The sequence below is a fragment of the Notamacropus eugenii genome, chromosome 5 (genome assembly GCF_028372415.1).
Source record: "Notamacropus eugenii isolate mMacEug1 chromosome 5, mMacEug1.pri_v2, whole genome shotgun sequence".
In the NCBI taxonomy this organism is placed as follows: Eukaryota; Metazoa; Chordata; class Mammalia; order Diprotodontia; family Macropodidae; genus Notamacropus; species Notamacropus eugenii.
In genome coordinates, this window is record NC_092876.1 from 7,389,944 (window position 1) to 7,413,803 (window position 23,860).

A 23,860-nucleotide genomic window follows, 5' to 3' on the forward strand; every position below is an offset into this window, starting at 1 on the left:
ATGTTTGGTGACCTGGTGTTGGGCATTCTCTTCCTTATTCAGATGGGAGTTGGGATTCTTGGGAATTTCTTCCTTCTGGGCCTATATGGTTCCACTTTACTCATTGGTCACAGGCTGAGGCCCATAGAAAGCATTTTTGCCCACTTAGCCTTGGCCAACTCGAAAGTACTTCTTTCCAAGGGAATCCCTCAGATGATTGCCTGCTTAGGCATCAAAAATTTCTTGAATCATGTTGGGTGTAAACTTATCCTTTACCTTCATAGTATGGCCCGGAGTGTTTCTCTCAGCATCACCTGCCTCTTGAGTGGTTTTCAGCTCATCACCATCAGTCCCAGTAATTCCAGGTGGACAAATCTCAACATCCAAGCCCCAAAGTATGTTGTCCCTTTCTGCTTTCTCTGCTGGTGCTTTTACCTCCTGATAAATTTCACTTTGCTTGGGTCTATGCATAACTCAAGGTATATAACTAATAACACAAAAATGTGGCATCTGGGATATTGTTCAGTTTTAGCTCCTTCCTCTTTTAATGCCACACTTTTTGCAATTGTCTATTCTCTTCCGGATGTCATGTGTGTGGTTTTCATGATATGGTCCAGTAGCTACTTAGTGCTTCTCCTGCACAGACACCATCAGCAAGTGAAGCATATTCATAGTCCTCACCTCTCTCCCAAAACTTTTCCTGAGAAAAAAGCCACCCAGGCTATCCTCCTGATAGTGAGTACATATGTCTATTTTTATTCCATTAATTCTGGATTGTCATTTTACATCTTTAAAATTGACAAGTATCAGCCTTGGCTCGTGGCTGCTTCAGACCTCCTAGCTGCATGGTTCCCAACCATCAGTCCTTTTCTGTTGATCTTCTGTGATTCCCAAGTCCTCAGAGGTTGGTATTCTCTGTGGCATAGGAAACATTCTGGTCTCCTATGCCACATTATCCTTAACCATACCATCTGTCAGCATCCTGTCCTAACACGATGATGAATAGATATCTTCCAGAAGCAGATGGAAGAGGGGCAAAAACACTTCCCTCCAAGTATTGTAAGACCTAATGCTGGGAAGGACCTCTGTGATCATATATTCAAATTCTTTCATCTTTTACAACAGAATGTTATATTCCAGAAGTTGTGTGCCTTGCTTTTGGTGACACAGATTACAAGGGATATAATGAGATCTTAAATTCATGTTTCATGATTTCAAATCCACTTTCCTTCCAACAAGCCACTGATATCAAACACAAATAGAAGCAGAGGCCCTTGAACTATCTATAAGGGTCCCTGTTCAATGATCTATTATTCATTCATAATTTTGTTAAATATTTCAAATTACATTTGAATCCAGTTTAAGTCACACTCAGAAGTGTCATGGGCCTCAACGTGTCTTGACACCTTTTCATTAGACCACACTAGTTCACATATTGTGTGAACAAAAGTTTTAATTACTTAATCTTTATCTTGAGTTCTTTAAGTAGAAAAGGTCTCCAAATATTTCTTGAGGATATATGGTAGAGGAAATAAGGTGCAGAACTTAGAATAGGAATGTTTGGGACCTAATTCTGTATTTGTCATTTTTAAAGTTTTGAACATGCCTGAATCTTAATTTTCTGTAGAATTGTGATAGTAATATTTGTTGTAATGTTTCTGAAAGGCTATTGTTGAGGCCAAAAAGGCTTTATATAAAAAAATTGAAAAATTGAAAATACAAAGGGTGGAGCCAAGATGGCAAAGAAAAGCCAGGAAGATTCCTGAGCTCTCCCTAGTTTCCCTTGGGAACAACGTTAAAGAATTCTGGCGTGATAGAATCTAAAAAAGGTGAAACAGTTTTCCCCTCCAAATTCTGCATGCTAGTTAAATTGGAGTATTCCAAATATCACAAAATGACTTCTTTCTGAGCTCCATAATTTATTCATGAAAGATTCTAGATTAAGTGTTCTAAGAAAAAATCACTTTAATTCTGTTTCTGACATATGATCTACGTGACCTTCAGGAAATCACTCTACACTTCTGGGACTTGATTTTCTTCTCTGTAAGTAGAAGACGTTTTACTAGATGATCTTTTAAGTCTCTTCCAGTATGTTATTCTGATTGCCTTTTTCTTGCCTTTTCCTCAAACGTCAATCTACTCAAATTTTGTCCATTTTTTATGTCTCAACCCATGCATCCCCTTGTGCATGAAGATGTCCCTGTCTTTTAGAGTTGACAATGGTCTCTCCCTCCCCTGAAGTTTTATTACTTTCTGAGGATCGTAGAATGCAATCACAAATTTTGAGGGGAGCTCAAGAGATCACCCTGAATTGCCTTAATCTTTCACAGCATGAAAATCTTCCATTCATTCTTCCCAAAATGTGATCCAATTCTAGTTTTTCAACTTTGCTTCAAGAACTCCAGTGAAGTGGAGTTCACTAGCCCCAGGACTTTTCTATTATTCCTTTGGAAAACTCCAATTTTTACTCATCTTGACCAAAAATCTTTCTTCATTTCACAGACTGTTTTATGCTATTCTGATATTTTGCGTTTCTTGAAATATTTTGTTTGTGAAGTAAAGCTTATTTGCTCCACAAAAGAGTATTTTTAATTGCAGAAAATAATACACATTGGATTTCATAAGAAATCAATTATACTGATATACATTTATGAACATTAACTAATTCACAGGCTCTAGGAAACTATTTCAGGTCTTTGTACAACTCCCCTATTTTACATAGGGAGGGAAAAACCTGAAACTCAGCAGTGAAGTATTTTGTTCAATATTACATAAATAGTAGAAGCCCTGTTAGACGTCAAGTTTTATGACCCCCAGGACTTTGCTCTTGTCATTAAACCACTCCTAATTCTGCTCATTAAGGCGGTATTGCGAGGTCTGTCTCTTAATGGCAAGCAGAATAGTGCAATGCCACTTATCTTTGACAACTTTTTATTACCATGATTACAGTTGTCATTCTCTTTATAAGTGGCCTCTTTTTTTATGAGGCTAAATTGCCTCTTTTAAAGGCGTATGCTTTTTATGACATTATTTTGAATCCCTTCACAGTATGGCTGTCCTCCTCTAGATAGCTTCTAGCTAATCCATCTCATTTTAGCATGTATATCCTCTGGATGTGGTATAGCCACGGCACTGAAAAATGGGAAATTATTCAGTCAGATTTTGGCTGCCATGCTAAATTCTGAATCACATTTCCTTGAAGTACAAGTAAAGCCATATTGAATCATTTCCTTACAAATCTTTATTCCCTAGTCACCCACACTTAATCATGTCGTTGTTTAGTTAATATTTGGGTTCCAGAGTCATTGTTGTTGTAAAATCAGAACAATGCCAACTTCTAACAATGATTTGGAGTATCTTATCATTTGTAGGGTTTGGGATACCTGAGTCCAGATGTGGTCTCAAACACTAGCTGTATGACCCTGGGCAAGTCACTAAACCTTACTTTGATTTAGCTTTGTCATCTATAAAATGGAGATAATAGCATTCCTAGGTTTATTGTCATAACCAAACAAGATTATGAATGTAAAGCTCTCAGCACAGTGCCTGGGACATAAGTGCTATATAAATGTCAGCTATTTTTATTATTAATTATAAAAGTCTATCATTTAAACAAAATTCACTGGATTTCTTCAATGAAAGTGACAAACATTGGTAAGCTATGTTTTTCTGTTTTATACCATATGAAATTAATGATCAGAGACCATCAAAGAAGATAATTTATGAGTTTCAACAACAATTTTGAAATGTGTATAGGAAACAGTTTTGGCAGTGTTTGGCTCCATGGAATAAATACTTTCTATCTAGTGAATAAGTAATCAGAATTAAATCTGGCAGATGAAATTCAGTTTTATGCTGATAATAACAATCCAAAACACTTTTGTGATTCCCTAAAAGCTATTTATGGACCAAAAACCTATAGTGCATCACAACTACTCAGTGTTGATAGAACCACATTAATTAGTGATGAGGACATGATCCTAGACAGATGGGATCAACACTTCCGTACTGTTCTCAACAGACCATCATCAATCAATGCTGAGGCCATTGACCATTTGTCTCAAGTTGAAGACATTCCCTCCTTAGCTGAACTACCAACTGAAAAAGAGGCTTTGAGGGCCATTAGGCTCCTTTCATGTGGCAAAGCACCTGGTACTGATTCTACTCCAGATGAGATTTACATGGTAGGGGGATCATCGCTCATACAAAACTGACTGAAATTTTCCAGGTTATACGGCAAGAGGAAGTTATCCTGCAGGAGTTCAAGGATGCCTCCATTGTCCATCTCTATAAAAGTAAAGGGAACAGATTGTCCTGCTACAATCACAGGGGGAATCTCTCAGTCAATGCTGGCAAAATTGTTGTTAAAGTCCTCCCTAATAGGCTGATCCTTCATATGGAAGAGGGTCATCTATCTGAGAGCCAGTGTGGCTTCAGAAAGGGCAAAGGAACAGACGATATGGTGTTTGCTGCCGAACGACTCCAGGACAAATGCCAGGAGCAGAACAGAGGTCTGCACACAATGTTTGTAGTTCTGTCCAAGGCGTTTGACATTGTTAGTCGTGAGGGCTTATGGAAAACTATGTCAAAATTTGGTTGCCCAGAGAAGTTCATCAGCATTATATATCAGTTTCGTGATGGCATGTTTGCCCAAATTCTGGGTAATGGACAATGCTCTCATCCCTTCTCAGTCACCAATGGAGTGAAACAGGGTTGTGTGCTTGCTCTCATGCTTTTTAGCATGGTATTTTCAGCCATGTTGTCAAATGCTTTCAGGGAAGATGAACAAGGCATCAAGGTCAACTATCACACTGATGGTAAGTTCTTCAATTTGAAAAGGCTACAAGCCAAGACCAAAGTGGAGGGAGTGTTGGAGCCATCGATTACAACAAATGGAGAAGTTTTGAATCCTGTGGACAAGCTCACTTACCTTGGTGGTGTGCTTTCCAGGGATGTACACACTGACAATGAGGCTGATGCACACATTATCAGAGTTAGTTCAATGTTTGGGAGGCTCTGAAGAAAAGTTTGGGAGAGAAGAGGCATTAGACTGACTACGAAAGTGAAGGTCTACAGAGTCATTAAGGTGACCTCATTGTTGTATGCCTGTGAAACATGCCAGGAAACTGAATCGCTTGTATTTGAACTGTCTTAGGAAGATTCTGAAGATCACCTGGCAGGATAAGATACCAGACACCGAGGACGTTGCTTGAACTAAACTGCCAGGCATTTGAACTATGCTTCACAGAGCACAACTCCAATGGGCTGGCCATGGTGTTCGAATGCAAAATGTATGCTTGCCAAAAAGACTGTTTTATAGATAACTTGCACAGGGCAGTTGGTCACATGGTCGTCAGAAGAAGCAATACAAGGACACTTGCAAGGTCTCTCTCAGTTGGATTTGATTGTGCGACATGGGAGACACTGGCACAGGACTGCTCAGCATGGCGTGCCCACATCAGAAAAAGTGATGTGCTCTATGAACAAAGCAGAATTGAAACAGCATAAAGGAAATATAGAATGCACAGATCTGAAGTAACCACTCCAAATGTTCACATGAGCCATCTGTGCCCAATCTGTGATAGAACATTCTGAGCTCATATTGTCTGATCAGGTGATGTCAATTTTGGTCCTCTTTGAGAACAAAGGACAACAACCAAGTAAAGACTAAACACAGGTCTTTAACCAAGGGCTCCCAACTTTCATTTTCTTGGGCATCACAATATGTCTCCCAGCAATGTGACCCTGGTTACTAATGGAGCAGGCCACACACAGGGCAGAAAATTACCTTTTTCTTCTGACTGTGATATATTTACAAACTCAGCATCTGTCCCTGGAAGCTAAAGAAAGTTTCTGTCCCCTCTGCTCTCAGCAATTTATTTGATCATTATAATTAGTTATTAGTCATTTCAGATGAAGAAATTCCCTTAGCATTAGAAATTACTAAAAGTTATATGCATTGAGTTAAATTTTCTTTTTTGCGTGCATCACAGATTTCATGTTGTTTGCCTAACCATAACAAAATAATCAGTGCTCTGGGAGCAGATAGGCTGAGACAATTCAGTCTTCATAGGTAGGACCTGCCTCACATACTCACATACACACATCCAGACCTATGCATAGGTGCAGATTCTCCTTATCAGAGCCCTGTACTTCATCACAGCAGCAGAGACCAATCTAGTGAGTGTCTTCATTAGAACTAAGTAAGAATTCTGTCTATTTCTTAGATTTAAGTGCTTAGAAACAGAGAACCTCTTCCAGGAGCTGTTTAGGGAGACAGAACTTTACATGAGTCCTTGACTTTCAAGGAACAGGAAAAGAGCCCTGAACCAGTCTGGAATAGGTATTTTTTCTTCTGCAGCCTAGTATAGCTCTATCTCTATGCTGAAAATATCTGCTAATCAAGGCCTTATTGTTTCTCATATCAAGATACAATGGCCCCTAACTTTTCTTCCTGTCTCCAGCAACACTTGGAACTCATTCAGTATTTGCAGCAGGGGCATTGTCTCTACTGCCATTCTCATCGTCTGTTACCTCTTACCATTGCCTTTATACTCTCATGGCTCTTCTCTTTTCTGCAATTTAAACTATTATTTTACTAATGCTTCTCTCTTCTGACTGGTCTAGAGAGTCTGAAGTCATTGTCACTCTCTGCTGTGCTTCATCCATGGTATTTATCTCTCCTTTCTTATTTGTTTTTCATTCCTCTGATGTCTCTTGCCAGTCTCCTCTTCCTTTCCAATTGAGCTCCCCTGTGACATTTCTCTCTCTCATTGTTGCTCTGCTTTCCTCTATACTCTACCTTTCTCTGTCTCTGCTCTCATGCCTCTTCATTTCTACTTTACTTCTTTCTATTCTTAATATCTAAGAAAGAATGACTTCCCTTCCCTCTTACTTGTTACAAAACCATTTCTATATTATCATCTTTCTGATCAAACTATTCAAAGGCTTCCGTTGCCTGCATTTTGGGATTATAGGATAGAGAGCTCAGAGGGAACTTAGAGATAAAAATACACTTAATCCATCATTTCCAAAATCCTTACCTTTAAGATCATTCAAAGATATCCATAATTTGACCTTATTCTGCCTTGCCTGACTCCTATCTCGTTCCCTCCAACTTCTTCATGCCAGTTAAATTATAGTGCTCTTAATACCTTAATTTAACTTCTTTCTAAGATACACAATGTTTCCAGAGGAGTCATAAATGGTATTGGATTTAGTGTCCCAAGAACCAATTTAAAATTCTGTCTGTCCTTTAAATATATTTTATTACATATTTGCAATAAATATTAACACATTAAATATAATATATATTATATATGTATTATATTATATAATATATATATTATAAACATATAATAAAATTATATGTTTAATATACATAATAATGTATAATAAAAAATATTTTTGAAGAATACCAAGTTGTACATAATCAGTTTGCAGTTTCATGTGCAAATAAAATGAAAGTGCTTTTTGATTGAAAACAATTCTCTCCCTCTAATATATGATCAATGTGACCTTCAGGAAATTCTTCTACATCTCTGAGCTTTAGTTTTCTCCTTTGCAAATGGAAGATGGTGATATCTTATATCCTTTCCAGTACTAGATGTGTAATTTTTCTTTTGGACACTCGTCTTTTTCTCCAGTATTGACCAATTTTATTTATCATTTTTCCCCCATTTCACGTTCCCCCTTGTCAATGAAGTTTTCTCTGACCTTTGGAATTGAAAGTGATCTCTCCTTCCCCTGGAGCCTTATTACTTTGTGGGAATAATAGAGTACAATCAAAAACTTTAAGGAGATTTCAAAAAATCTCCTTGTTCCTTTAAAATGGAAACCTATTCACTCTTCCTAAAATGTGGTCTTAATTCTGACCTTTTCATAGATTGCTTGAAGACCTCCAATAGTTGATGATTTCCTAGTCCTTGAGTTATGACCTTGTTCCCTTGGACAATTGTAGGTTTTAGCAAGGTTTTACCCCTCTTGACCAGAAAACTTTCTGCAATATATAAATTGTGTTGTCTATTAGGTTATGCTGATCTTATTGGGTCATGAACTTATTTGGTGGTGTAATAAAATCTATGTACTCCACGCAACGTTGTTATGAAGCATAAATCAATTATATTGATATACATTTGTAAATATTAAATAAAATAATTTTCAGGCTCTAAACTAAGAACTTGTTTTATGCCTTAGTTCAACTCCTTCATTTTACAATTGGGAAAAATAAAGCCTGAGACTCAGCAGTGAATTATGCTGTTCAATATCACAAGAAGTCATAGAACCAATATTTACTCAAGTTTTATGACAATCAAGACTTTGATTTTTCTATTAAACCACTACTGACTCTGCTCATTAAGGCAATGTTCCTAGTTCTGCATACTACTGGCAAATAGAGCAATATAATATCACACCTCTTTGACAATCTCCTAATGATGTATTTTTTTGAGATGAAATACAAATGTAAATCATTTAGCACAATATCTTCAACACACTAAACACTATCCAAATGTGATTTATTACTGTTATTACATTTGATCTTAAACTCTTCCTTCCCTAGATATGCTCAATGAAAGCTACAAGAAACATCAGAAAACATGATGTTCTGTTTTATATCATGCTTCATATTAATAATCACAGAAGACTATGTATTTCTAAATTTCAATGAATCACGTGCAATTTGAACATGTGTATGGGAAGTAACAATAGTATTTGGTTCTTTGCAATCAAAAGATTTTATTTAATTAATAAATAATCAGAGTGCAATTTTTTATTGTGTGTAGCATATTGTCAACTGCATCATATTAATTATGTTGTCTAATGGGAAATATTGCTTGCAAAACTCTATGTGCATCTTTCAGTGCTGTCATCAAAGATTTCCTCAACATATATAGAGATTATTCTTAAAAATCATTTCACTTACAAAACTAGAGATCAATTAATTAATAAAGATTGCTGTTTTCTGTATTATTGCTTTTATATTATCAAGGCCCAAGATTCTTAAAATATATTTTTAACTTCCCATTTCTTCATACACTTTGAAAACTGACCTCACAACACCCTTAAAACTGTTTTAGGGGGCAGAGACAAGATGGTGGAGTAGAAAGACACACATACGCTACCTCCGAACTCACTGCCCATAAAATATCTGTAAAAAAAGAACCACCAGCGAATTCTGAAGCAGCAGAAGCCACAGAAAAAACGGAGCGGAGAAGATTTCTGCTCCAGAGGGCCTGAAAACCTCTCGCAAAAGGTCCCTCGTGCCCTGGACCTGGAGCAGAGCCCAACCCTGCCTCGGTGGCATGGCGCGGAAAGGAGCGGATCCGAGCAGCCTTCAGGGACAGAATCTCCAGCGGCCACGTGGGTCCCTCTACCCACAGGTGACAAGGGTCGGTGAGAGGGTCTCTTTGGCGGGTTGAGAGGAGTGTGGGGTGCCCCCATAACTCAGACCCCCTTGGGAGGCAGCAGTGGAGGCGGGAGCAGACCAGGGCTCTCCAAGCAGGCAGGAGCCTGGATCCATTGTTGAAGGTCTCTGCATAAACCCCCTGAGGGAACTGAGCCCATGAGGCGGCCCTGCCCTGACCTGAGTACCTAAACTTAATCTCACACTGAATAGCAGCCCTGCCCCCTTCAAAAGCCCTGAGGCTGGGAAGCAACATTTGAATCTCAGACCCCAAGTGCTGGCTGGGAGGACCAGGAGGAGAGGTGGGGGTGGAGAGGACACTCAAAAGTCAAGTCACTGGCTGGGAAAATGCCTAGAAAAGGGAAAAAAATAAGACTATAGAAGGTTACTTTCTTAGTGAACAGGCATTTCCTCCCTTCCTTTCTGATGAGGAAGAACAATGCTTACCATCAGGGAAAGATGCAGAAGTTAAGGCTTCTGTATCCCAGCCCACTCAATGGGCTCAGGCCATGGAAGAGCTCAAAAAGGATTTTGAAAATCAAGTTAGAGAGGTGAAGGAAAAACTGGGAAGAGAAATGAGTGACATGCAAGCAAAGCATGAAAAACAAGTAAACACCCTGCTAAAGGAGACCCAAAAAAATGCTGAAGAAAATAACAACTTGAAAAATAGGCTAACTCAATTGGCAAAAGAGGTTCAAAAAGCCAATGAGGAGAAGAATGCTTTCAAAAGCAGAATTAGCCAAATGTAAAAGGAGATTCAAAAGCTCACTGAAGAAAATAGTTCTTTCAAAATCAGAATGGAACAGATGGAGGCTAATGACTTTATGAGAAATCAAGAAATCACAAAACAAAAACAAAAGAATGAAAAAATGGAAGATAATGTGAAATATCTCATTGGAAAAACAACTGACCTGGAAAATAGATCCAGGAGAGACAATTTAAAAATTATGGACCTACCTGAAAGTCATGATCAAAAAAAGAGCCTAGACATCATCTTACATGAAATTATCAAGGAAAACTGCCCTGAGATTCTAGAACCAGAGGGCAAAATAAATATTCAAGGAATCCACAGAACACCGCCTGAAAGAGATCCAAAAAGAGACTAGGAACATTGTGGCCAAATTCCAGAGTTCCCAGGTCAAGGAGAAAATATTGCAAGCAGCTAGAAAGAAACAATTCAAATACTGTGGAAATACAATCAGGATAACACAAGATCTAACAGCTTCTACATTAAGGGATCGAAGGGCGTGGAATAGGATATTCCAGAAGTCAAAGGAACTAGGACTAAAACCAAGAATCACCTACCCAGCAAAACTGAGTATAATACTTCAGGGGAAAAATTGGCCTTTCAATGAAATAGAGGACTTTCAAGCATTCTTGATGAAAAGATCAGAGCTGAAAAGAAAATTTGACTTTCAAACACAAGAATGAAGAGAAGCATGAAAAAGTAAATAGCCAAGAGAAGTCATAAGGGACTTTACTAAAGTTGAACTGTTTACCTTCCTACATGCAAAGACAATATTTGTAACTCTTGAAACTATTTAGTATATGGGTACTGGGTGGGATTACACACACACACACATGCACACGCACATGCACATACACATAGAGACAGAGTGCACAGAGTGAATTGAAGAGGATGGGAATCATATCTTAAAAAAATGAAATCAAGCAGTGAGAGAGAAATATATTGGGAGGAGAAAGGGAGAAATGGAATGGGGCAAATTATCTCTCATAAAAGAGGCAAGCAATATACTTATTAGTGGAAGGATAAAGAGGGGAGGTGAGAGAAAAACATGAAGTTTCCTCTCATCACATTCCACTAAAGGAAGGAATAAATACACACTCATTTTGGTATGAAAACCTATCTTACAATACAGGAAAGTGGGGAATAAGGGGATAAGAAGGGTGGGGGGGGATGATGGAAGGGAGGGCATGGGGAGAAGGGAGTAATTTGAGGTCAACACTCATGGGGAGGGACAGGATCAAAAGAGAGAACAGAAGTAATGGGGGACAGGATAGGATGGAGGGAAATATAATTAGTTCTTACACAAGACTACTATTATGGAAGCCATTTGCAAAACTACACAGATTTGGCCTATATTGAATTGCTTGCCTTCCAAAGGGAAGGGGTGGGGGGGGAGGGAGGAAGAGAAGTTGGAACTCAAAGTTTTAGGAACAACTGTCGAGTACTGTTCTTGCCACTAGGAAATAAGAAATACAGGTAAAGGGGTATAGGATGGAGACAAGGGCAGAGAGGGATGATAGAAGAGAGGGCAGATTGCAGACAGGGGCAATTAGAACGCTCGGTGTTTTGGGGTGGAGGGAGGGGACAAAAGGGGAGAAAATTTGGAACCCAAAATTTTGTGAAAATGAATGCTCAAAGTTAAAGAAAGAAAGAAAGGAAGGAAGAAAGAAAGAAAGAAAGAAAGAAAGAAAGAAAGAAAGAAAGAAAGAAAGAAAGAAAGAAAGAAAGAAAGAAAGAAAGAAAGAAAGAAAGAAAGAAAGAAAGAAAGAGGGAAAAATAAAAAGCAAAAAAAAAAACTGTTTTAGACATATCACTGACATTTATATATGCAGAATTATATGTGCAGAATTAAAGAATCACATATGTCAAGAACTGAAAAGATACTAGTAGATATATGGTTAGAGCCATACCCAAAAGGAATTTTCACTGTGATAAGTCACTGCTTGAAGAATTCCAACAGGTGGAATGTCACCTCATAAATTAGGACACCCTTCTAAATAGTCTTCTAACTTTTGAACAGATCTGATTCTTAGGAATTATTACTAGATCTTATTATCCTCATTATTAAAATGAGACTAAATTTTTTTCATGATAACTTCTATTTATCAGTTCTTTTTCTGGAGGTGGATAGAATCTTCAAAAGTCTTTTGTAAGTGATTTGAGTATTTATAATACCCAAAATGACTTAGTCATTCAAAGTTGTTTTCTCAATAATTTTGCTATTACTGTGCACAGCATTCTTTTGGTCTTATTCATTTCAGTCTACATTTTTTCATGAAAGTCTTTCCATGCTGCAAAAAAGAATTCTAACCCTAAAGGATGTTTAGACCTCACTGAAAGAAAAGAAGGATAGAATGACTAATATATCCATAAAATGATGAGTGATATTTGGAGAAATCGTAGTTTTACTCCTCTGGAAGTTAACAGTACTCAAGATTTGTCATGATTTCCAAACCTGATTCCAGAGTTTTTATATTCTCAAGGAGGTGGAAAAGCAGCTGAAATCATGGAATAAATTTAATAATTAAGCAATATTTTATATATAATGTTTTTGATTAATTCTGTAAGGAAATTATTTCTTGTGGCATTGTTTATCTGTACGTTGGCAACTGATGGTGCTCAACTTTTTACTACTCTATACTGGTTTCTGAATGTGACTAGTTTACAATATCAAATTTGGTAGACAAATGAAATTATGCCCATGTAAGATATTACAGAGATGAATTCAACCAAGTTAATGTGGTTAGGAGAAAAAAATATTGTTTTAAATCCAAGATGCTTTATATTATTATGTTTATATTTTCTCATTGTAATTTTGAGAAACTATGGTATAGAAATGTTGCTAATTTGTGAAATTTTACCTATATTGTAATACATTTGTATCATTTTGATCTAAATGTCATGAAATCATCAATTTGAGCTATCATACATGCAAGACTTATCTCTATAGGATAGTATCCTTGTGGCTAAAAGCTGTCAGGTATTCAAATGGGTTTATTTTGGTCTGAAAAGATAATGATAATTCTTTTGCGTTTGGGAAAAGTGCAACAGAACTTGGAAAGTCTCCCCTAAATTTTGTTGAGAATTTGTTTGGTCCGCTGATCTTCAAACTTGGCGAATGCATAAAATCTTATTATCTTTGTGAAGGAAGAAACTTCACAAATGCATGAGACTTGTGAGAGTCTTGTCAATTCTAAAATAATTGATCGTTGAGTTGCTTTTCAGCCGTATCCTATTTGGAGTTTTCTTGGCAAATATATTTTAATGGCTTGCCATTTCCTTCTTTAATTCATTTTATAGATGAGAAACTAAGGCAAACAGGATTAAGTGACTTGGTTGAATTACATAGCTAGCAAATGTCTGAGGACAGATTTGAACTCAGGAAGATGAGTCTTTCTGGTCCTAAACTTAGTGCTCTATCCACTAGGTCACCTAGCTGCCCTAAATTAAAAAATAAACTGTATTAAGTTGGAACTAAGATCACTTACTGAAACAAAGATACCCACATACAAAGAAGAAATGGCTTAAAAGTTTACTTATAGTTTATGAATGATTTATATAAAGAATTATCTGACTTAATTATAAAATTTATGAAAACTAGCTGAATAATTGTCACCTGAAGTTGTGCATATGAGTTATAGCATGGAACCCACTATATCAACAGACCTCAGGAGAAAAAGATTTTCCCTTTTTGTCCTTGGGATTGATATGCAATGTTTTATTGTATTCAAGTTAATAGTAGGAAGCGTCTTTCTGGATGTTGAGTGGACTGTTTTAAAAATCCCAGAATGTGATCATTTGCTCAATTTTAAATGATTGATTTTTGTATAAGAATGCATTCTACAAGGGGGAAGGTGAAAAATTGTTGAAAAGTGTTCCATATGCTTGAGAAATATAAAGGAAATTTTTATGAATTGCTGACTTACTTTTACTACTATTAATATGAAAAGCAACTGCATCCTGCTCTAAGTTCTAGAACTTGCTATGTGAAGTAGAACTTTTTGGGACTATGATTTAATTTTCCTTGACTTTGATTCCAGGCATAGGTGTTTGAATTATTGTTACACTGCAAATTCTCAGCCATTCAAGGGGAAATATCAAGATATGCTCATAAGGACTGACATCTCCAAATGGGAATTGTGAAAATGGACATATATGGCTGGGAAGGGTGAGAAGATATACTAGATGTAGTAGCAGGTTTACAGATACAGTAGCAGGATTTTTTTTACTCATATTCTTCATAGTGTTATTTCCTTTTTGAAAAAGAAAGGTTCTTACCTAGCAGATTTGAGTTTCACTGAGATCCTTTGAATAAAGAGGAAACTTCTGCTGCATGATTGGCTATCCCAAAAAATATATGACTTTTGCCTTGGAGTAAACAGAGCTAAATGATTTGTGTCATGTTGAATCAACAACAGGTCAATCCATGACTTCAAGATAAGTGCTGATAGGATAGTCTTGATATTGTTCCAATAACGTTCCTCCTCCTTTTAATAGCAGATTTCTCCAAATGAATCTTAATGTTATAATCACCTGGCATTACCATACTTTTGTCCTTTTTGGAATTTTTAGGCATTACTTGTTTCAATTTCCTAATCCAGGCAAACAGGACAAATCAATTCTTAAAGTTGCCTATTCTGTACTCAGTTTAAGACTACAGCCTTATAGTCTGACTTTTTCTGAATGGTATGAGGATAAAATATGTCCTCAAAGGGAAAAGTGATCAAGATATAAAAAGTTCTAACTACAATTAAGTAGTTATCTTTGTTTTAATTTTTAGGTCATTTTTGTTATATTGTAAATGTTTTCCAATTGTATGTAAAAAAATTTAATAGTCATTTTAAAAAAATTTTGAGTTCCAAATTCTCTCTCTCCCTCAGGTCTCTCCCTCAGTTTTGAAAAAGCAAACAATCACCTACTTTCTACTAACTGGTTTTCCAGTTTTCCCGGCAATTATTGTCAAATGTGAGTTCTTACCTTAAAAGCTTATAACTTAGAGTTTGTCAAATACTAAATTACTATGGTCATTTACTACTAAATCTTGTGTATCTAATCTATTCCACTGATCCACCACTCTATCTCTTAACCAGTGTCTGATTGTTTTGATAATTCTGCTTTGCTTGAAAATATAGTTTGAAATCTGGGAATGATAGGCTCCCTTCCTTAACCTTTACTTTTAAATTGATTCCCTTGATATCCTTGATCTGTTGTTTTTTGTTTTGTTCTGTTTTTCCAGGGGTAAATTTTGTTATTTTTTTCTAGTTCTATAAAATAATTTTTGATAGTTTGATTGGCATGGTACTGAATAAGTAAATTAATTTAGGTAGAATTGTTATTTTTATTATTTTGGCTCAATTTACCCATGAGGAATTAACATTTATCTAGTTATTTAGATCTACCTTTATTTGTGTCAAAAGTGGCTTGTAATTTCATCCATATAATCCCTGGATTTGTCTTGGCAGAAAAATTCCCAAGTATTTAATGTTGTGTATAGTTATGTTAAATGAAATTTCTCTTTTTATCTCTTCCTATCTCGACTTTGTTGGTAATATCAAAAATGCTAATGATTTATGTGGATCTATTTTAATCCTGAAACTGCTAAAATTGCTAATTATTTCAACTAGCTTTCTTAGTTGATTCTCTAAGTATACCATCATATCATCTGCAAAGAGTGATAATTTTGTTAGTTCATTGCCTATTTTTTTCTTATCTCATTACTATAGACGATATATTCTTTTTTTTTCTCATCTCATTACTATGGCTAGCAATTCTAAGACAATATACTTTCTGTTTCATCTGGTACTTCATTAGCTTTTCTTTGAAGAATTTGGGTGCTATACCATTTGGTGCATATGTTTAGCATTATATTACTTCGTTGTCTGTGGTTCCTTTTAGCAAGATGTCACTTGCTTATAGCTTTTAATTAGGTCTATTTTTGCTTTTCCTTTTTTCTTAGATCATGATTGCTCTCCTTGCCTTTTTAAATTTAGCTAAAGCATAGTAGACTCTGCTCCAGACCTTTACTTTACCTCTGCATATGTCTCTCTGTTTCCAGTGAGTTTCTTATAAGCAACTTAGTGGTGTATTATGGATTCTAATCCACTCTGCTATCTACTTCCATTTTATGGGTGATTTCATTCCATTCACACTTTATTTCTCTTCTCTGTTTCTCCTCTCTTTTTCTCCTGTCCTGCCTTTAAAGTCTGTTGTGCTTCTGATCACTGAATTATTTTGTCTGCTCTCCCTTAAATCTCATCTGCTTCCCCTCCTACTTCACTATTGGGTAAGATAGATTTCCATTAGAAATTTAACATCTAAATATATTTTTCCCTCTTTGAACCAATTTAGATGTGAGTAAGATTTGAGAATTATCTGTCCCCCCCAAAAATTTTTCCCCATCACTGTAAAAGCTCTTTTTTCTGCATGAGATTGCTCCTTCCTTCCTTTTACATGAGATAATTTTCTCCATTCTTTTTTTTTTCTTCCCCCTTCTTCTAGTGGGGCCCTCTTTCTCTACTATCCATCTTTTTACCTCATCCCAATTTAATTGACTCACTCCCACATCTTTTTTCTAAATAAAATCATTCTAACTACCACAATAATGAAAAAGATCTTAACAAGATACAGGAATCAACTTCCTATGTAGAAAGGTAAACAGTTTGTTGTTGAGTACATTATGATTTCTCTTTCATGTTTACATTTTTATCTTTCTCTGGAATCTTCTCAGAAAGCCAAAATTTCTATTCAGCTCTAATCTTTCCAATCAGGAATGCTTGCAATTTCTTTATTTCATTAAATATGCATTTTTCCTTTAAAGGATCATATTCAGTTTTGCTGAGTAGGTGGTTCTTTTGCCTTCTGGAATGTTATATTTCAAACCCTCCACTCCTTTAATGTGGTATCTGTTAAATCTTGCATAATCCTGACTGTGGCTCTATGGTATCTGTTTTTGTTTTCTTCCCTTCTCCACCCGACCCTAAAGATGACTAACATTAGATACAAATATAAATATATATATAAGTATGTATGTGTGTGTAAAATCATTCAATATATACTCTTATTAATCACTTCTTTTTCTGGTTGCAAATAGTGCCTTCCTTCATAGGTCCTTTGTAATTAATTTGGGTATTTATAACAGTCATAATGACTTAGTCACTCAAAATTGTTCTTGAAACAATTTTGTTGTTATTTTATACAATGTTCTCTTGGGTTTGCTCCTTTTGCTCTTCCTTATTTTGTGCAAATCTATCTATGTTTTTTCCCTAAATTCAACAAAGGCATCATTTTTTCTAACACAGTACTATTCCATCATGATCATATACCACAATTTTTTCACTCGTTCCCCAACTGACAGGCATCCCTGCGATTTCCCGTTCTTTGGTCACGAAGAAATCTGCTATAGATATTTTAAAACAATTAAGTTCTTTTCCCTTTTCCCTTATCATCTTTGGAAATATATCTTGTAGTACTATTTCTGGGTCAAAGGGTATAGACAGTTTAATAACTCTTTAGATATAATTCCAGATTTCTCTCCAAAATGGTTGGATCAGTTCACAATTCCACCAACAATGAAATAGTTTCCCAGTTTTTTCACAGCTCTTCCACCATTTCTCCTTCAATCATTTTAGCCAGTCTGATAGGTGTAAAATGTTATCTCACAGTTGCTATAATTTGCCTTTCTCTGGTCAATCAAGATTTAAAGCACTTTTTCACATGACAATATACTGTTTTAATTTCCTTATTGGAAAATGGTCTATTCATATCCTTTGACTGTTTCTCAGTTGGGGGAAAACTCATATTTATGGATTTGACAAAGTTCTTTACATATTTTAGATATGAGACCTGTATCTGATGAATTATCTATAAAATTCTGTTTCCCAATTTTCTGCCTTCCTTCTGATCTTGACTACGTTCATTTTGGTGATACAAAACCTTTTTATTTTGATGTAATCAAAATTATCCATTTTATGCCTCACTCATCTCTCCTCCTCTCATTTATTCATCAATTGTTCACCGATTCATAAGTCTGATAAGCAATATGTTCCATGTTCTTCCAATTTTCTTGTGATATCTCTCTTTATATCTAGGTCATGTATCCATTTTGACCTTATTTTGGTAAATGGTGTAAGATATTGGTCTGTACACAGTTTCTGCCACACTGTTTTCTAGTTTTTCCAACAATTTTTGCCAAATAATTCTTATCCCAACACCTTAAGTCTTTACACTTGTCAAATACAAGGTTACTGTATTTATTTGTTACTGTAAATTACGTCTGCTCTGTTTCATTGATCTACCTTTTTAACTCTTATCCAGCAGCAGATAGTTTTGATAATTACTGCCTTATACTATAGTTTAAGACCTGGTACTGCTAGACTCCATGGTATTTGAATGGTTTCTTTCTGGTTGCTTGAGGTATTTTTTCTTTGACCTGAGAGTTTGGAATTTGGCTATGATATTTCTGAGCATTTTCATTTTGAGAACTCTTTCAGTCATGTCTGACTCTGTGAGTCCCAATATCACACTACGCCAAGTCCTCTCCTCCACAGTCTCCTCAAGTCTTTCTAAGCTCATGTTCTTTACTTCCTTGACACTATCCACCTCTTCCTATACCTTCACCTTTTTTTTACCTTCAATCTTTCCCAACATTAGTATACATTCCAATGATTCCCATCTTCTCATTATGTAGCCATAACATTTAAACTTCAGCTTCAGTATTTGACCTTCCAGGCATTAGTCTGGATTAAAATATTTGGGTATTGGCTCTGCTTTGGTCTCTTTGCTGTGAAAGCCATTTATGCATTTTAAAATTGATATATTACGTTGCACACAACATATTATAATGTTTATATTACAATATATTGTGTATAAAATCTTCAGCTACCTTTTAACACACACACACACACACATATACACACATCTCAATGAAAAAGAAATGTCTCTCTCATAGTTGGTCAGTTGGAAGTGATCAGTCAATGAACTCAACAAATGGAAAAATTATGTGACAATGAATGTTTCACACATGATAAGAACCTAAACTTGAAAAGTAATCATATAGAGAATATAATAAAATATTTACTTTAGAACTATGTATCTCAGCGACTTCTGATTCCATTCACTGATTTTTTTGATCTCTTATTCCATTTTCTCTGTCCTTTGAAATATATATATGTAATATGTATGCTAGTATAATTCTCATTTACTTCACTTTTGATATTTCATTTTTTAATAGAAATTAAACTCATGGAGTTCAGATATTCTTTCATTTACATATTTTTATCCCCATCACCTTGTATATTACTAGACATAATTGACATTTAATAAATGTCTGTTGACTTAGTTCTTCATATTCATGATTTTGTTTACAGCACTGACATTTTCATAAGTACATGAAAATTTACATGCATTGCTGAGTTTGTTAAGATATAGTTTTTTGCTGTATTGCATTAATATAAAGCTGTTCGGCCTAGAGGCCGATGAGCTACCCGAGTCTACTCACCTTTCGCAGGTCTTCGGAGGCTAACCAGATAAACGTATTGAGAGAAGAGACTTTCCAGAGTCGAACAAGGGTTAGACTTTATTCAGGGTCTTAGTTATGTATCCATATGCAGGGTGAATTCTTCCTCAGGTGAGAGGAATCCTCCTCCTCCCAAGGGGCAAGGATCATACAGCAAGAGCATGGGAGTGGAAGAGGGGAGGGACCCTCTTCCCTCTAAGGGCCCTGCAGCAAGAAGAGCAGGGAGGGACCCCCAAAGGGGACCCTGAAGCCAGAAGAGGACCTTCAGGCTTTCCTGTCCCTACTTAAGCTCTCCCGCCGCATAGTTTGCACGTGCATATGGTGCCTGCTCTCAGCCTCTAGCTAATTAACAACAGGTGTGCTCAGACCACGGGCCAATCTCAAGGGTGGGATGCTCTCCCCAGCAAGTTTCCCACTGAGAAGAGGTGGAAATGCACGAGATAGCCCGTGTTTCACGCCTTAATCCCCAGCTGTTCCCTGGGGGGCCTCGTGAGAACTCTGAGGTTTAGAAGTCCTCACTTTTACCTGCCCGAGACTGCCCACGTGAAAACTGAGCTTACACCCCCAACATAAAGCAATTAAAGAAAAGATGGTTTTTTTCTCATATTAATAACCAATTACTACTGGGGAAGTTCAGTCTTTTCCCCTTTCTATTTCCTCATTCTCTACTAGATCAAATCAGAATCTGAAGAATAGGGCTGATAATGAGATTGGATTTAATATTCTCCTTAATCTTGCTCAGATCTCACACAACTAGCAGATCTGATCAAAAGGTAACGAAATTTTAGTTGAAGTGAATTCTAGTCCACTGCATTCTAGTATGACAGATCTGAGTGGAGATGGACCTCCTTTGTCTAGATTGCATTAAGTGGAGGTAATCTGGGTAAAGATAAGTCTCTTTGTCCAAGACTGAGTGATCAGTCATAACCTCCAGCCCTACATTAGAATAAATTCACCTCTCATTATAATATTCATTCCCTCATTAATTGTTAACCTATCAAAATTGATTTCTATCTGTCACAAATACCTACCCTTTCAAGTGCATTCCAAGAGGCTGAAAGGACTCTGTGATTCATCTTTGGTTTTTAGGAGATGGCCAAATGACCATCCTTTTATTAATTGTTCATTAGCCATAATTTTTAAATTATTACTTACCCAGAAATTATTTCTCTTGAACTTTTCATACATCACAGCAACAAAGAATATGTGGTGACCATAGAGGAAACTTTTTGTCTTTGATGATAATTTTGGAGGTTTAAAATTTGGATAGAATTAGTTAAATCTAAACTATTTTCAACATATGGTCTAAAACATATCTGCCCATCTTTAGTCCCACCAACAGTGGAATCGAATGTTTTCCCCTCCCACAAACCAGTTGTTATTCAGTTTTATTATTTTAACCTAAATTTGTTTATCATTATAATTGTCCTCATCACTAAAAATCTTCTCATTCTTCAAGGCTTGCCAAGGACTAGTCTGATACCATGTGATCCTCTCAACCACCTTGTGAAGTAAGTCTTACCACACTTAGTCCTATTAGTCCTTCAGTTGTGGCTGAGAGAATCCAATCGTCTTTGAAGTGAGGTAAGACCTGAAATTGAACAATATCTCAAATGTCACCATCTTGTGTGTCAACTATCTGCTGGTGGATGCAGTATTTTAATTATCTTCTGACTAATAAGCAAGACTAATAATTAATTGACAATGCCAAAAGATCATTAACCTTCACTGTTTGAAAAGGGACATCGAGTCATAGACATACTTAAGGGCTTTGTTTAATATGTTAACAATATTTTACTTCTGCTATCACCCTTTAAATTCTTGGTTACATCAACTTTTAAGTTGTCATTTTAAAATAATTTAGGTCAATCATATTTTAAAAGCACATTAAGAAAAAATCTCCCTGCCCAAAAGTCTACTTAAGGTTGAACTTCTGAGTTCCTTCATGCAGCAAAAAATTATAAGATACACACACACACACACACACACACACACAAATGCCTCCTGAAGGAAAGTTGAACTTCTGCTGTCACACTTTCCTAATATTTAATTAACCTTCCCTTTCCAGTCAGATATCCAGGAAAATAAAACAAGGATCTGTGTTAATTTCAAAACAAGTGACATCAGAATTCTATCTATTACAAGGTTATTCACCATTTTTCCAAAATAGGCCCCTGTCCTCTACGATGACATCTTGGAGGAACTTAATCTCTTATTTTTCTATAGGCTCTTATGGACTTGACCACCATTTTTCTCCCCAAGATGTTGAGAAAATGAGTTAAATAACTTTTTGTTGGTCATTGCCTTCCTTGCCCAGATTGGAACTGGGCTTCTAGGTAATTTTTTCCTACTGTATCTTTACACCTTGATTTTCCTCACTGGTCACAGCCTAAAGTACATAGACTATATTTCTGTCAGTTTGGTCATGACAAATTTGAAAGTGCTTCTGTCTAAGGGTCTCCCTCAGACAATGTTCTGTTTGGGATTGGAAAATGTCCTGAATCCTGTTGGGTGTAAACTTATCCACTATCTTCACAATGTGTTCTGGAGTGCATCCCTCAGCACTACCTGCCTCCTGAGTGGTTTTTGGGTCATCATCATCAGTCTCAGTAGCTCCAGATGATCAAAACTCAAAGTCCAACCTCCAAAGTACATTATCCTTTCTTGCCTCTTCTGCTGGTGCTTCTACCTGTTGATAAATTTCACTTTGCTTGGGACCATGCGTAACTCTAGGTCCATGACTAACAACACAAGATGGTGGCATCTGGGATATTGTTCAATTTCAGGTCCAACTTCATTTAATGCCTCAGTCTATTTAATTATCTTTGCACTTCCTGATGTCATTTGTGTGGGATTCATGATGCTTCTTTTGCATAACCACCATCAATAAGTCCAACAAATTCACAGTGTCCATCTTTCTCCCAGAATTTACCTGAAATAAAAGTCACCCATGAAATGATTTTGCTAGTGTGTACATATGTCTCTATTTCATTGATTCCATAGTCATTTTGTGTCTTTCAATTTGACAAATATGACTACTTTCTCATGCCCATGGGACAGTTCATGGATGCATGTTTCCCAGCTATCAGTCCCTTTGTCCTGATATTTTATGATTCACAGATTCACAGATACTATTATGATCTATGGAGCAAGAGGAGTTCTCAATAATTTCCTGTTCTAAGGGCAGAGTAAACATGGCAAAGGAAAGACAGGGACTCACCTAAGCTCTCCCAAATTCCCCTTGAGACTTTAAATGACATCTCAGAATAAATTCTAGAGTAGTAGAAGCCACAAAAGGATGGGGTTAAAAAATTTTCCAGCACATGACAACTTAGAAGGTCAGCAGGAAAGGTCTGTTTTACCTGGCTGAGAGTGGGCACAGTCCAACACAGACTGCACCAGGGCAGAAAAGGTCCCAGAAAATCAGCAGTGAGTCCCGGGGGTGACTGAGTCATCTTTAGCAATGAATGCTTCTGGACTTCTCAGTCCATAGACAATAAGTGGGTTCTGACAATTAGTGAGAAGGAGATCACAGAGGTCCCTTTGCTGGCATTGGGGGCAGGACTCTATTGTATTACTCATACTCAGACTGAGGTAGCAATCCTGGGTCTCAGTCACAGAGTGAGAAAAAGCACTGGCCATGGGAGAACAGGGACCCAACTTACAGTTCCAGACCAAAAGAGAGTGCTTGTGGTTCCTCACAGAGCAGAGCACAGGTCAGGAGAGTAGTAAACACACCTCTCACTACAACATACCATCTTGAAAGAACCAAAAACTTGCAGGTCACTGAAATTATCTCTGAAAATAGCTACACAAAAAATCTGAAGAATGAGAAATTGCCCCCCACCCACCCTGGAAGCAGAACCATGATTCAGCATAGAGTTAAAAATCAAGAAATAAGCTTGAAAAATGAGCAAACAACTGAAGGTCCTGACTATAACAAGTTACCATGGGAAAAGGGAAGATCAAAATACAAACTCAAAAGACAACAAAGTCAAAAATTCTATATCCAAAGGCTCAGAAAAAATATAAATTTGTCTCAGACCATGAAAGAGCTCACAAAACATTTTAAAAATCAAGTAAGAAAGGTGGAAGAAAAATTATGAAGAGAAATGAGAGCTATAGAAAGTCATGAAAAAAGAATGAATAGCTTGGTAAAGGAAACACACAAAAAAATACTGAAGAAAACAGCATCTTAAAGAAACAGAATAAATCA

General features: G+C 36.5%; 1 protein-coding gene and 1 pseudogene across 1 annotated transcript; both read left to right on the forward strand.

The window, feature by feature from the left end:
• LOC140507315 (vomeronasal type-1 receptor 4-like) lies at positions 1–978 on the forward strand. Its single transcript, XM_072615429.1, has one exon. It carries the CDS (start codon positions 1–3, stop codon positions 976–978), a length of 978 nt encoding a protein of 325 aa, XP_072471530.1.
• Positions 979–4,438: 3,460 nt separating this feature from the next.
• Positions 4,439–22,647, forward strand: LOC140507316 (vomeronasal type-1 receptor 4-like; annotated as a pseudogene).
• The last annotated feature ends 1,213 nt before the right edge of the window (positions 22,648–23,860 follow it).

Coding starts and splice junctions, on each gene's coding strand:
- LOC140507315 (XM_072615429.1), top strand. CDS start 1: ATGTTTGGTGACCTGGTGTTGGGCATTCTCTTCCTTATTCAGATGGGA.